Genomic DNA, 15000 nt, shown 5'->3' with positions numbered 1-15000 from the left:
AGGACACTTCATTTTTGTTGATTTATGTTGAATAAATGAAGTGTAGCTTTTCAGTGTAATTTGTTAAATTAGGTTACCTTTATCTGTCAATAGTATTGAAATCTAATATCCATTTAGGGGATGTACTTCCTTCCTCACAGCTCTGTGAATAGTACAGTTAGCAGTACAGCCCAGTCTAGTAACACAGAACTACAACACAGACACACACAGAACTACAACACACAGAACTACAACACACACACACACAACTACAACACAACACACACACACAGAACTACAACACACACACACACACACAGAACTACAACACACACACACAGAACTACAACACACACACAGAACTACAACACACACACAGAACTACAACACACACACAGAACTACAACACAGAACTACAACACCGAACTACAACACAGACACACACACAGAACTACAATACAGAGACACACACACCAGACATACACACACAGCACGTACCCCCAGGGCCATCAGGTGAGCCAATCCAAACTTCGGAACGTTCCGGGCCCACAGGGGTTTGAAGTGGTCCGTCAGACAAATCTTCCCCCCCCTGCAACAAGACAGGAACCATGTCACCCTGCACCCCTCTTCATCACAATGGGCCGTCTGTGCGTGTTTCTTACCTGTACATTTTGGCTGTTTTCCCGTCCAGCTCTGGGATGGCGACCTCGGGGGCGGTGGAAGGGTACGTTACAGGAATCTGACCAGTCAGGAGACACAGGCGAGTGTTCAGGGTTATAGGCTGGTGAGTGTTCAGGCTGGTGAGTGTTCAGGGTTATAGGCTGGTGAGTGTTCAGGGTTATAGGCTGGTGAGTGTTCAGGGTTATATGCTGGTGTGTGTTCAGGGTTATAGGCTGGTGAGTGTTCAGGGTTATAGGCTGGTGTGTGTTCAGGGTTATAGGCTGGTGTGTGTTCAGGCTGGTGAGTGTTCAGGCTGGTGAGTGTTCAGGCTGGTGAGTGTTCAGGGTTATAGGCTGGTGTGTGTTCAGGGTTATAGGCTGGTGTGTGTTCAGGGTTATAGGCTGGTGTGTGTTCAGGCTGGTGAGTGTTCAGGCTGGTGAGTGTTCAGGCTGGTGAGTGTTCAGGGTTATAGGCTGGTGTGTGTTCAGGGTTATAGGCTGGTGTGTGTTCAGGGTTATAGGCTGGTGAGTGTTCAGGCTGGTGAGTGTTCAGGCTGGTGAGTGTTCAGGCTGGTGAGTGTTCAGGCTGGTGAGTGTTCAGGGTTATAGGCTGGTGAGTGTTCAGGGTTATAGGCTGGTGAGTGTTCAGGGTTATAGGCTGGTGAGTGTTCAGGGTTATATGCTGGTGTGTGTTCAGGGTTATAGGCTGGTGAGTGTTCAGGGTTATAGGCTGGTGTGTGTTCAGGGTTATAGGCTGGTGTGTGTTCAGGCTGGTGAGTGTTCAGGCTGGTGAGTGTTCAGGGCTATAGGCTGGTGTGTGTTCAGGCTGGTGAGTGTTCAGGGTTATAGGCTGGTGTGTGTTCAGGGTTATAGGCTGGTGTGTGTTCAGGGCTATAGGCTGGTGTGTGTTCAGGGCTATAGGCTGGTGTGTGTTCAGGCTGGTGAGTGTTCAGACTGGTGAGTGTTCAGGCTGGTGAGTGTTCAGGCTGGTGAGTGTTCAGGGCTATAGGCTGGTGAGTGTTCAGGCTGGTGAGTGTTCAGGGTTATAGGCTGGTGTGTGTTCAGGCTGGTGAGTGTTCAGGCTGGTGAGTGTTCAGGGCTACAGGCTGGTGAGTGTTCAGGCTGGTGTGTGTTCAGGCTGGTGTGTGTCAGGGTTATAGGCTGGTGAGTGTTCAGGCTGGTGAGTGTTCAGGCTGGTGAGTGTCAGGGCTACAGGCTGGTGAGTGTTCAGGCTGGTGTGTGTTCAGGCTGGCGAGTGTTCAGGGTTATAGGCTGGTGAGTGTTCAGGCTGGTGAGTGTTCAGGCTGGTGAGTGTTCAGGCTGGTGAGTGTTCAGGCTGGTGAGTGGTCAGGGCTACAGGCTGGTGAGTGTCAGGGCTACAGGCTGGTGAGTGTCAGGGCTACAGGCTGGTGAGTGTTCAGGGCTACAGGCTGGTGAGTGTTCAGGGCTACAGGCTGGTGAGTGTTCAGGGCTACAGGCTAGTGAGTGTTCAGGGCTACAGGCTGGTGAGGTTCAGGGCTACAGGCTGGTGAGGTTCAGGGCTACAGGCTGGTGAGGTTCAGGGCTACAGGCTGGTGAGGTTCAGGGCTACAGGCTGGTGAGGTTCAGGGCTACAGGCTGGTGAGGTTCAGGGCTACAGGCTGGTGAGTGTTCAGGACTAGAGGCTGGTGTGTGTTCAGGACTAGAGGCTGGTGTGTGTTCAGGACTAGAGGCTGGTGTGTGTCAGGGCTACAGGCAGGTGTGCGTTCAGGCTGGTGTGCGTTCAGGCTGGTGTGCGTTCAGGCTGGTGTGCGTTCAGGCTGGTGAGCGTTCAGGCTGGTGAGTGTCAGGGCTACAGGCTGGTGAGTGGTCAGGGCTACAGGCTGGTGAGTGTTCAGGCTGGTGAGTGTCAGGGCTACAGGCTGGTGAGTGGTCAGGGCTACAGGCTGGTGAGTGTTCAGGCTGGTGAGTGTCAGGGCTACAGGCTGGTGAGTGTTCAGGCTGGTGAGTGTTCAGGGCTACAGGCTGGTGAGTGTTCAGGGCTACAGGCTGGTGAGTGTCAGGGCTACAGGCTGGTGAGTGTCAGGGCTACAGGCTGGTGAGTGGTCAGGGCTACAGGCTGGTGAGTGGTCAGGGCTACAGGCTGGTGAGTGTTCAGGGCTACAGGCTGGTGAGTGTTCAGGGCTACAGGCTGGTGAGTGTTCAGGGCTACAGGCTGGTGAGTGGTCAGGGCTACAGGCTAGTGAGTGTTCAGGGCTACAGGCTGGTGAGTGGTCAGGGCTACAGGCTGGTGAGTGTTCAGGGCTACAGGCTGGTGAGTGGTCAGGGCTACAGGCTGGTGAGGTTCAGGGCTACAGGCTGGTGAGTGGTCAGGGCTACAGGCTGGTGAGTGTCAGGGCTACAGGCTGGTGAGTGTTCAGGGCTACAGGCTGGTGAGTGTTCAGGGCTACAGGCTGGTGAGTGGTCAGGGCTACAGGCTGGTGAGTGGTCAGGGCTACAGGCTGGTGAGTGTCAGGCTGGTGAGTGTTCAGGGCTACAGGCTGGTGAGTGTTCAGGGCTACAGGCTGGTGAGTGTTCAGGGCTACAGGCTGGTGAGTGTTCAGGGCTACAGGCTGGTGAGTGTTCAGGGCTACAGGCTAGTGAGTGTTCAGGGCTACAGGCTGGTGAGGTTCAGGGCTACAGGCTGGTGAGGTTCAGGGCTACAGGCTGGTGAGGTTCAGGGCTACAGGCTGGTGAGGTTCAGGGCTACAGGCTGGTGAGGTTCAGGGCTACAGGCTGGTGAGGTTCAGGGCTACAGGCTGGTGAGTGTTCAGGACTAGAGGCTGGTGTGTGTTCAGGACTAGAGGCTGGTGTGTGTTCAGGACTAGAGGCTGGTGTGTGTCAGGGCTACAGGCAGGTGTGCGTTCAGGCTGGTGTGCGTTCAGGCTGGTGTGCGTTCAGGCTGGTGTGCGTTCAGGCTGGTGTGCGTTCAGGCTGGTGTGCGTTCAGGCTGGTGAGTGTCAGGGCTACAGGCTGGTGAGTGTTCAGGCTGGTGAGTGTTCAGGGCTACAGGCTGGTGAGTGGTCAGGGCTACAGGCTGGTGAGTGTTCAGGGCTACAGGCTGGTGAGTGGTCAGGGCTACAGGCTGGTGAGTGTTCAGGGCTACAGGCTGGTGAGTGTTCAGGCTGGTGAGTGGTCAGGGCTACAGGCTGGTGTGTGTCAGGGCTACAGGCTGGTGAGTGGTCAGGGCTACAGGCTGGTGAGTGTTCAGGGCTACAGGCTGGTGAGGTTCAGGGCTACAGGCTGGTGAGGTTCAGGGCTACAGGCTGGTGAGTGTCAGGGCTACAGGCTGGTGAGTGTTCAGGCTGGTGAGTGTTCAGGCTGGTGAGTGTTCAGGCTGGTGAGTGTTCAGGCTGGTGAGTGTTCAGGGCTACAGGCTGGTGAGTGGTCAGGGCTACAGGCTGGTGAGTGTCAGGGCTACAGGCTGGTGAGTGTCAGGCTGGTGAGTGTTCAGGGCTACAGGCTGGTGAGTGGTCAGGGCTACAGGCTGGTGAGTGGTCAGGGCTACAGGCTGGTGAGTGTTCAGGGCTACAGGCTGGTGAGTGTTCAGGGCTACAGGCTGGTGAGTGGTCAGGGCTACAGGCTGGTGAGTGGTCAGGGCTACAGGCTGGTGTGTGTCAGGGCTACAGGCTGGTGAGTGTTCAGGGCTACAGGCTGGTGAGTGGTCAGGCTGGTGAGTGTCAGGGCTACAGGCTGGTGAGTGTTCAGGGTTACAGGCTGGTGAGTGTTCAGGGCTACAGGCTGGTGAGTGTCAGGCTGGTGAGTGTCAGGGCTACAGGCTGGTGAGTGTTCAGGACTAGAGGCTGGTGAGTGTTCAGGGCTACAGGCTGGTGAGTGGTCAGGGCTACAGGCTGGTGAGTGGTCAGGGCTACAGGCTGGTGAGTGTTCAGGGCTACAGGCTGGTGAGTGGTCAGGGCTACAGGCTGGTGAGTGGTCAGGGCTACAGGCTGGTGTGTGTCAGGGCTACAGGCTGGTGAGTGTTCAGGGCTACAGGCTGGTGAGTGGTCAGGGCTACAGGCTGGTGTGTGTCAGGGCTACAGGCTGGTGAGTGGTCAGGGCTACAGGCTGGTGAGTGTCAGGGCTACAGGCTGGTGAGTGTTCAGGCTGGTGAGTGTCAGGACTACAGGCTGGTGAGTGGTCAGGGCTACAGGCTGGTGAGTGTTCAGGGCTACAGGCTGGTGAGTGTTCAGGGCTACAGGCTGGTGAGTGTTCAGGGCTACAGGCTGGTGAGTGTTCAGGGCTACAGGCTGGTGAGTGTTCAGGGCTACAGGCTAGTGAGTGTTCAGGGCTACAGGCTGGTGAGGTTCAGGGCTACAGGCTGGTGAGGTTCAGGGCTACAGGCTGGTGAGGTTCAGGGCTACAGGCTGGTGAGGTTCAGGGCTACAGGCTGGTGAGGTTCAGGGCTACAGGCTGGTGAGGTTCAGGGCTACAGGCTGGTGAGGTTCAGGGCTACAGGCTGGTGAGTGTCAGGCTGGTGAGTGTTCAGGGCTACAGGCTGGTGAGTGGTCAGGGCTACAGGCTGGTGTGTGTCAGGGCTACAGGCTGGTGTGTGTCAGGGCTACAGGCTGGTGAGTGGTCAGGGCTACAGGCTGGTGAGTGTCAGGGCTACAGGCTGGTGAGGTTCAGGACTAGAGGCTGGTGAGTGTTCAGGGCTACAGGCTGGTGAGTGTCAGGCTGGTGAGTGTTCAGGGCTACAGGCTGGTGAGTGGTCAGGGCTACAGGCTGGTGAGTGGTCAGGGCTACAGGCTGGTGAGTGGTCAGGGCTACAGGCTGGTGAGTGTCAGGGCTACAGGCTGGTGAGTGTTCAGGGCTACAGGCTGGTGAGTGGTCAGGGCTACAGGCTGGTGAGTGTTCAGGCTGGTGAGTGGTCAGGGCTACAGGCTGGTGTGTGTCAGGGCTACAGGCTGGTGAGTGGTCAGGGCTACAGGCTGGTGAGTGTTCAGGGCTACAGGCTGGTGAGGTTCAGGGCTACAGGCTGGTGAGGTTCAGGGCTACAGGCTGGTGAGGTTCAGGGCTACAGGCTGGTGAGGTTCAGGGCTACAGGCTGGCGAGTGTTCAGGCTGGTGAGTGTTCAGGCTGGTGAGTGTTCAGGCTGGTGAGTGTTCAGGCTGGTGAGTGTTCAGGCTGGTGAGTGTTCAGGCTGGTGAGTGTTCAGGGTTATAGGCTGGTGTGTGTTCAGGGTTATAGGCTGGTGTGTGTTCAGGGTTATAGGCTGGTGAGTGTTCAGGCTGGTGAGTGTTCAGGCTGGTGAGTGTTCAGGCTGGTGAGTGTTCAGGCTGGTGAGTGTTCAGGGTTATAGGCTGGTGAGTGTTCAGGGTTATAGGCTGGTGAGTGTTCAGGGTTATAGGCTGGTGAGTGTTCAGGGTTATATGCTGGTGTGTGTTCAGGGTTATAGGCTGGTGAGTGTTCAGGGTTATAGGCTGGTGTGTGTTCAGGGTTATAGGCTGGTGTGTGTTCAGGCTGGTGAGTGTTCAGGCTGGTGAGTGTTCAGGGTTATAGGCTGGTGTGTGTTCAGGGTTATAGGCTGGTGTGTGTTCAGGGCTATAGGCTGGTGTGTGTTCAGGGCTATAGGCTGGTGTGTGTTCAGGCTGGTGAGTGTTCAGACTGGTGAGTGTTCAGGCTGGTGAGTGTTCAGGCTGGTGAGTGTTCAGGGCTATAGGCTGGTGAGTGTTCAGGCTGGTGAGTGTTCAGGGTTACAGGCTGGTGTGTGTTCAGGGTTATAGGCTGGTGAGTGTTCAGGCTGGTGAGTGTTCAGGGCTACAGGCTGGTGAGTGTTCAGGCTGGTGTGTGTTCAGGCTGGTGTGTGTCAGGGTTATAGGCTGGTGAGTGTTCAGGCTGGTGAGTGTTCAGGCTGGTGAGTGTTCAGGCTGGTGAGTGTCAGGGCTACAGGCTGGTGAGTGTTCAGGCTGGTGTGTGTTCAGGCTGGCGAGTGTTCAGGGTTATAGGCTGGTGAGTGTTCAGGCTGGTGTGTGTTCAGGCTGGTGAGTGTTCAGGCTGGTGAGTGTTCAGGGCTACAGGCTGGTGAGTGTTCAGGCTGGTGTGTTCAGGCTGGTGAGTGTTCAGGCTGGTGAGTGTTCAGGGCTACAGGCTGGTGAGTGTTCAGGGCTACAGGCTGGTGAGTGTTCAGGGCTACAGGCTGGTGAGTGTTCAGGGCTACAGGCTGGTGAGTGTTCAGGGCTACAGGCTAGTGAGTGTTCAGGGCTACAGGCTGGTGAGGTTCAGGGCTACAGGCTGGTGAGGTTCAGGACTAGAGGCTGGTGAGGTTCAGGGCTACAGGCTGGTGAGGTTCAGGGCTACAGGCTGGTGAGTGTTCAGGGCTACAGGCTGGTGAGGTTCAGGGCTACAGGCTGGTGAGTGTTCAGGACTAGAGGCTGGTGAGTGTTCAGGACTAGAGGCTGGTGTGTGTTCAGGACTAGAGGCTGGTGTGTGTCAGGGCTACAGGCAGGTGTGCGTTCAGGCTGGTGTGCGTTCAGGCTGGTGTGCGTTCAGGCTGGTGTGCGTTCAGGCTGGTGAGCGTTCCGGCTGGTGAGTGTCAGGGCTACAGGCTGGTGAGTGTTCAGGCTGGTGAGTGTTCAGGGCTACAGGCTGGTGAGTGTTCAGGGCTACAGGCTGGTGAGTGTTCAGGGCTACAGGCTGGTGAGTGGTCAGGGCTACAGGCTGGTGAGTGTTCAGGGCTACAGGCTGGTGAGTGGTCAGGGCTACAGGCTGGTGAGTGTTCAGGGCTACAGGCTGGTGAGTGGTCAGGGCTACAGGCTGGTGAGTGTTCAGGGCTACAGGCTGGTGAGTGGTCAGGGCTACAGGCTGGTGAGTGGTCAGGGCTACAGGCTGGTGAGTGTCAGGGCTACAGGCTGGTGAGTGTTCAGGGCTACAGGCTGGTGAGTGTTCAGGGCTACAGGCTGGTGAGTGTCAGGGCTACAGGCTGGTGAGTGTTCAGGCTGGTGAGTGGTCAGGGCTACAGGCTGGTGAGTGTTCAGGGCTACAGGCTGGTGAGTGTTCAGGGCTACAGGCTGGTGAGTGTTCAGGGCTACAGGCTGGTGAGTGTCAGGGCTACAGGCTGGTGAGTGGTCAGGGCTACAGGCTGGTGAGGTTCAGGACTAGAGGCTGGTGAGTGTTCAGGGCTACAGGCTGGTGAGTGGTCAGGGCTACAGGCTGGTGAGTGGTCAGGGCTACAGGCTGGTGAGTGTCAGGCTGGTGAGTGTTCAGGGCTACAGGCTGGTGAGTGTTCAGGGCTACAGGCTGGTGAGTGTTCAGGGCTACAGGCTGGTGAGTGTCAGGGCTACAGGCTGGTGAGTGTTCAGGCTGGTGAGTGGTCAGGGCTACAGGCTGGTGAGTGTTCAGGGCTACAGGCTGGTGAGTGTTCAGGGCTACAGGCTGGTGAGTGTCAGGGCTACAGGCTGGTGAGTGGTCAGGGCTACAGGCTGGTGAGGTTCAGGACTAGAGGCTGGTGAGTGTTCAGGGCTACAGGCTGGTGAGTGGTCAGGGCTACAGGCTGGTGAGTGGTCAGGGCTACAGGCTGGTGAGTGTCAGGCTGGTGAGTGTTCAGGGCTACAGGCTGGTGAGTGTTCAGGGCTACAGGCTGGTGAGTGTTCAGGGCTACAGGCTGGTGAGTGTTCAGGGCTACAGGCTGGTGAGTGTTCAGGGCTACAGGCTAGTGAGTGTTCAGGGCTACAGGCTGGTGAGGTTCAGGGCTACAGGCTGGTGAGGTTCAGGGCTACAGGCTGGTGAGGTTCAGGGCTACAGGCTGGTGAGGTTCAGGGCTACAGGCTGGTGAGGTTCAGGGCTACAGGCTGGTGAGGTTCAGGGCTACAGGCTGGTGAGTGTTCAGGACTAGAGGCTGGTGTGTGTTCAGGACTAGAGGCTGGTGTGTGTTCAGGACTAGAGGCTGGTGTGTGTCAGGGCTACAGGCAGGTGTGCGTTCAGGCTGGTGTGCGTTCAGGCTGGTGTGCGTTCAGGCTGGTGTGCGTTCAGGCTGGTGAGCGTTCCGGCTGGTGAGTGGTCAGGGCTACAGGCTGGTGAGTGTTCAGGGCTACAGGCTGGTGAGTGTCAGGGCTACAGGCTGGTGAGTGTTCAGGGCTACAGGCTGGTGAGTGGTCAGGGCTACAGGCTGGTGAGTGGTCAGGGCTACAGGCTGGTGAGTGGTCAGGGCTACAGGCTGGTGAGTGGTCAGGGCTACAGGCTGGTGAGTGGTCAGGGCTACAGGCTGGTGAGTGGTCAGGGCTACAGGCTGGTGAGTGTTCAGGGCTACAGGCTGGTGAGTGTCAGGGCTACAGGCTGGTGAGTGTTCAGGGCTACAGGCTGGTGAGTGTTCAGGGCTACAGGCTGGTGAGTGGTCAGGGCTACAGGCTGGTGAGTGGTCAGGGCTACAGGCTGGTGAGTGGTCAGGGCTACAGGCTGGTGAGTGTCAGGGCTACAGGCTGGTGAGTGGTCAGGGCTACAGGCTGGTGAGTGGTCAGGGCTACAGGCTGGTGAGTGTTCAGGGCTACAGGCTGGTGAGTGGTCAGGGCTACAGGCTGGTGTGTGTCAGGGCTACAGGCTGGTGAGTGGTCAGGGCTACAGGCTGGTGAGTGTCAGGGCTACAGGCTGGTGAGTGTTCAGGCTGGTGAGTGTTCAGGGCTACAGGCTGGTGAGTGTTCAGGGCTACAGGCTGGTGAGTGGTCAGGGCTACAGGCTGGTGAGTGTCAGGGCTACAGGCTGGTGAGTGTTCAGGGCTACAGGCTGGTGAGTGTTCAGGGCTACAGGCTGGTGAGTGTTCAGGGCTACAGGCTGGTGAGTGTTCAGGGCTACAGGCTAGTGAGTGTTCAGGGCTACAGGCTGGTGAGGTTCAGGGCTACAGGCTGGTGAGGTTCAGGGCTACAGGCTGGTGAGGTTCAGGGCTACAGGCTGGTGAGGTTCAGGGCTACAGGCTGGTGAGGTTCAGGGCTACAGGCTGGTGAGGTTCAGGGCTACAGGCTGGTGAGTGTCAGGGCTACAGGCTGGTGAGTGTCAGGCTGGTGAGTGGTCAGGGCTACAGGCTGGTGAGTGGTCAGGGCTACAGGCTGGTGAGTGGTCAGGGCTACAGGCTGGTGAGTGGTCAGGGCTACAGGCTGGTGAGTGTCAGGCTGGTGAGTGTTCAGGGCTACAGGCTGGTGAGTGGTCAGGGCTACAGGCTGGTGAGTGTCAGGGCTACAGGCTGGTGAGTGTTCAGGGCTACAGGCTGGTGAGTGTCAGGCTGGTGAGTGTTCAGGGCTACAGGCTGGTGAGTGTTCAGGGCTACAGGCTGGTGAGTGTTCAGGGCTACAGGCTGGTGAGTGTTCAGGGCTACAGGCTGGTGAGTGTTCAGGGCTACAGGCTAGTGAGTGTTCAGGGCTACAGGCTGGTGAGGTTCAGGGCTACAGGCTGGTGAGGTTCAGGGCTACAGGCTGGTGAGGTTCAGGGCTACAGGCTGGTGAGGTTCAGGGCTACAGGCTGGTGAGGTTCAGGGCTACAGGCTGGTGAGGTTCAGGGCTACAGGCTGGTGAGTGTCAGGGCTACAGGCTGGTGAGTGTCAGGCTGGTGAGTGTTCAGGGCTACAGGCTGGTGAGTGGTCAGGGCTACAGGCTGGTGAGTGGTCAGGGCTACAGGCTGGTGAGTGGTCAGGGCTACAGGCTGGTGAGTGTCAGGCTGGTGAGTGTTCAGGGCTACAGGCTGGTGAGGTTCAGGGCTACAGGCTGGTGAGTGTTCAGGGCTACAGGCTGGTGAGTGTTCAGGCTGGTGAGTGTCAGGGCTACAGGCTGGTGAGTGTTCAGGCTGGTGAGTGGTCAGGGCTACAGGCTGGTGAGTGTTCAGGGCTACAGGCTGGTGAGGTTCAGGGCTACAGGCTGGTGAGGTTCAGGGCTACAGGCTGGTGAGGTTCAGGGCTACAGGCTGGTGAGTGGTCAGGGCTACAGGCTGGTGAGTGTTCAGGGCTACAGGCTGGTGAGTGTTCAGGGCTACAGGCTGGTGAGTGTTCAGGCTGGTGAGTGGTCAGGGCTACAGGCTGGTGAGTGTTCAGGGCTACAGGCTGGTGAGTGTCAGGGCTACAGGCTGGTGAGTGTTCAGGGCTACAGGCTGGTGAGTGTTCAGGGCTACAGGCTGGTGAGTGTTCAGGGCTACAGGCTGGTGAGTGTCAGGGCTACAGGCTGGTGAGTGTTCAGGGCTACAGGCTGGTGAGTGTTCAGGCTGGTGAGTGTCAGGGCTACAGGCTGGTGAGTGTTCAGGGCTTCAGGCTGGTGAGTGTTCAGGCTGGTGAGTGTTCAGGCTGGTGAGTGTTCAGGCTGGTGAGTGTTCAGGCTGGTGAGTGTTCAGGCTGGTGAGTGTCAGGACTGTTTTTTCATTTATTTTTGCCCAAAAGCCGGCAATTACCGGCTAACAGAAACCTCGGTGTGTGTGTGTGTGTGTGTGTGGTGTGTGTGTGTGTGTGTGTGTGTACTTACATCAAACTCCATGTCGAACTCATACTTCAGGAGGTCATGAATGTACCAGCACTTCCCAAACCACCTGTCAACAACAACACACAGGATTGGTCAGATGACGACAACACACAGGATTGGTCAGAAGACGACAACACACAGGATTGGTCAGAAGACGACAACACACAGGATTGGTCAGATGACGACAACACACAGGATTGGTCAGATGACAACACCACACAGGATTGGTCAGATGACAACACCACACAGGATTGGTCAGATGACGACCACACAGGATTGGTCAGATGACAACACCACACAGGATTGGTCAGATGACGACACCACACAGGATTGGTCAGATGACGACAACACAGGATTGGTCAGATGACGACACCACACAGGATTGGTCAGATGACGACACCACACAGGATTGGTCAGATGACGACACCACACAGGATTGGTCAGATGACGACACCACACAGGATTGGTCAGATGACGACACCACACAGGATTGGTCAGATGACGACAACACACAGGATTGGTCAGATGACAACAACACACAGGATTGGTCAGATGACGGCAACAGAGGTTTGACTGAAATGACTGACTAAAACTAGACTAAAATTGTCCATAGTTTTAGTCGACTCATAATAACTAAAACTAACAAAGGATTAAATGACTAAATTGTAACTCAGACTAAAAGTGTGTGTGTGTGTGTGTGTGTGTGTGTGTGTTAGTGTTGCACGGTAAACCGAAACATTGCTACTTTTCTGATACTAGAAAATAATGTTCTACATGACCAAAAGTATGTGGACACCTGGTCATCGAACATCTCATTGCAGAATCATGGGCATTAATATGGAGTTGGTCCCCCCCTTTGCTGCTATAACAGCCTCCACTCTTCTGGGAAGGCTTTCCACTAGATGTTGGAACATTGCTGCTATAACAGCCTCCACTCTTCTGGGAAGGCTTTCCACTAGATGTTGGATCATTGCTGCTATAACAGCCTCCTCTCTTCTGGGAAGGCTTTCCACTAGATGTTGGATCATTGCTGCTATAACAGCCTCCACTCTTCTGGGAAGGCTTTCCACTAGATGTTGGAACATTGCTGTCATGGGACTTGCTCCCATTCAGCCACAAGAGCATTAGTGAGGTCGGGCACTGATGTTGGGCGATTAAGCCTGGCTCGCAGTCGGCGTTCCAATTCATCCCAAAGGTGTACAATGGTGTTGAGGTCAGGGGTCTGTGCAGGCCAGTCAAATTCTTTAACACCGGTCAACAAACCATTTTTGCATGGACCTTGCTTTGTGCACGGGGGCATTGTCATGCTGAAACAGGAAAGGGCCTTCCCCAAACTGTTGCCAAAGTCTTGAACGTTATTGAATGCTGTAGCATTAAGATTTCCATTCACTGGAACTAAGGGGCTCGAACCATTATTCCTCCTCCACCAAACTTTACAGTTGGCACTATGCATTGGGGCAGGTAGGATTCTCCTGGCATCCACTAAACCCAGATGAATCTGTCAGACTGCCAGATGGTGAAGCGTGATTCATCACTACAGAGAACGCGTTTCCAATGGCGGCGAGTTTTACTCCACTTACAAGGTGATCTTAGGCTTGTGTGCGGCTGCTCGGCCATGGAAACCCATTTCATGAAGCTCTCAACCAACAGTTATTGTGCTCATTCTGTGAACTTGTGTGGCCTACCACCTTGTGGCTGAGCCGTTGTTGCTCCTAGACGTTTCCACTTCACAATAACAGTTCTTACAGTTGACCGGGGGCAGCTCTAGCAGGGCAGACATTTTAGGAACTGACTTTTTTGGAAATGTGGCATCCTATGACGGTGCCACGTTGAAAGTCACTGAGCTCTTCAGTACGGGCCATTCTACTGCCAACGTTTGTCTATGGAGATTGCATGGCTAGGTGCTCGATTTTATACACCAGTCAGCAATGAGTGTGGCTGAAATAGAATCCACTAATTTGAAGGGGTGTCCACATACTTTTGGCCACGTAGTGTCTCTGCCTCATGTCTCCTTCTTCACCGAACCAACTGACTCCGTTTGCAAAGCTGTGAATGAAGTCATTACTGCTGCACTTTTAGAAAACAGATTGCTTCTTCCAAACGGAAGGGAAACAGATTGCTTCTTCCAAACGGAAGGGAAACAGATTGCTTCTTCCAAACGGAAGGGAAACAGATTGCTTCTTCCAAACGGAAGGGAAACAGATTGCTTCTTCCAAACGGAAGGGAAACAGATTGCTTCTTCCATCTGTAGCCGTGTGAAATTAGCCAAAACAAGCTCAGTAACTAAATTAACATCCAAACTCCTATTGAATATGCATTATACACCTGTATTGTGAATAGACCCAGGCTACATCTTGATTTACCCAGTTTATCAATAGACTTACCATTCAAATAAATGATTACCATTCATGTTATGTAATTAGATTGTTGTTACCAAAGTCAAATTAATTGATTGATTGATCTAATACTTTAAAAAATGTCAAAGTTAATGATATAACACTCTACAGATCTGTCTGGATCAAGTACTATTCTGTGACTTTGGCTAAAATGCCTTCTTCATTTGTCTTGGTATCGTTGTGGTGTCGAGTATTTTGATGTTAAACCTGGTAACAAAGTAAAGATGCTGGTATCGTGACAACACCAGTGTGTGTGTGTGTGTGTGTGTGTGTTAGTGTGTGTGTGTCTCAGACCTGGTTCCTTCCTTGTTGGACTCCAGGCGAAACCAGTCGTTGTCTGCTGTCTTGTTGTTCTCCACATACTGTCAACAAACAAACATATTGTGAACACTAACCAAACATCAGGGTTCATATAGTGAGAGAAGTAGCCAAATGACTCTGCAGGCTAGCTACAGCGCTCTGTCTTCAGTAGGTATGTCTGGCTGACTCTCTGTAACAGTTAATAGTTACCCACTGGGCAAAACAACTGGTTGAATAAATGTTCCCACAATAATGTCAACCAAAACAAACCCAATGCGATGACGTTGAATCAACCTGGAAAAAGTCGCCTTTTGTTGCAATTTAAATCCGATGACATTTTGATGTTGATTTCACCTTGAATTCAAGCGAGTTGACAACTCAAAGTGGAAATCAAACGTAGACGAACTGACGCCAGTGGGTAGTTAGCAGCTGGTTAGTTAGTAGCTAGTTAGCAGCTGGTTGGTTAGTTAGCAGCTGGTTAGTTAGTTAGCAGCTGGTTAGTTAGTAGCTGGGTGGATAGCAGCTGGTTAGTTAGTTAGTAGCTGGTTAGTTAGTAGCTGGGTGGATAGCAGCTGGTTAGTTAGTTAGTAGCTGGTTAGTTAGTAGCTGGGTGGATAGCAGCTGGTTAGTTAGTTAGTAGCTGGTTAGTTAGTAGCTGGGTGGATAGCAGCTGGTTAGTTAGCAGCTGGTTAGTTAGCAGCTAGTTAGTTAGTAGTTGGTTAGTTAGTAGCTGGGTGGGTGGATAGCAGCTGGTTAGTTAGCAGCTAGTTAGTTAGTAGCTGGTTAGTTAGTAGCTGGGTGGATAGCAGCTGGTTAGTTAGCAGCTAGTTAGTTAGTAGCTGGTTAGTTAGTAACTGGGTGGATAGCAGCTGGTTAGTTAGCAGTTAGTTAGCAGCTGGTTAGTTAGTAGCTGGTTAGTTAGTAGCTGGTTAGTTAGTAGCTGGGTGGATAGCAGCTGGTTAGTTAGCAGCTAGTTAGTTAGCAGCTGGTTAGTTAGCTCAGCTCCAGCGGGTAAACTGTCAGTGAGTGACACGTCGTTAGTTAGCTAGAAGCTCTCCTGTTTTACCGGACCCCCGGTCTGTTTCCCGTCCCGGTCCTACCTTGATGAGGGCCAGGTACTCCTCTCGGAGCCGCTGCACCCAGAGCTCCTTGTCCCGGGGACCGGAGTTCGTCTTGAGCAGCGGGATCTCCGACACAGCTTTCCGCGTCGCGTCGTCCGCC

General features: G+C 54.3%; 1 protein-coding gene across 1 annotated transcript in view; it reads right to left on the bottom strand.

The window, feature by feature from the left end:
- ufc1 (ubiquitin-fold modifier conjugating enzyme 1) overlaps nt 1-15000 on the bottom strand; it is a 23169-nt gene that overhangs the window by 7973 nt on the left and 196 nt on the right. Inside the window, 5 exon segments of the mRNA NM_001146655.1 lie at nt 478-568; nt 642-718; nt 11087-11150; nt 13774-13841; nt 14880-15000. The exon segment at nt 14880-15000 is cut by the window's right edge and continues 196 nt beyond it. Of these exon segments, the coding sequence (NP_001140127.1) occupies nt 478-568; nt 642-718; nt 11087-11150; nt 13774-13841; nt 14880-15000 (421 nt within the window).

The sequence above is a fragment of the Salmo salar genome, chromosome ssa11, assembly GCF_905237065.1.
Source record: "Salmo salar chromosome ssa11, Ssal_v3.1, whole genome shotgun sequence".
Classification (NCBI taxonomy): Eukaryota; Metazoa; Chordata; class Actinopteri; order Salmoniformes; family Salmonidae; genus Salmo; species Salmo salar.
Note: the sequence above shows the minus strand (reverse complement) of the source record. Positions and strands in the feature narration are given on the sequence as shown.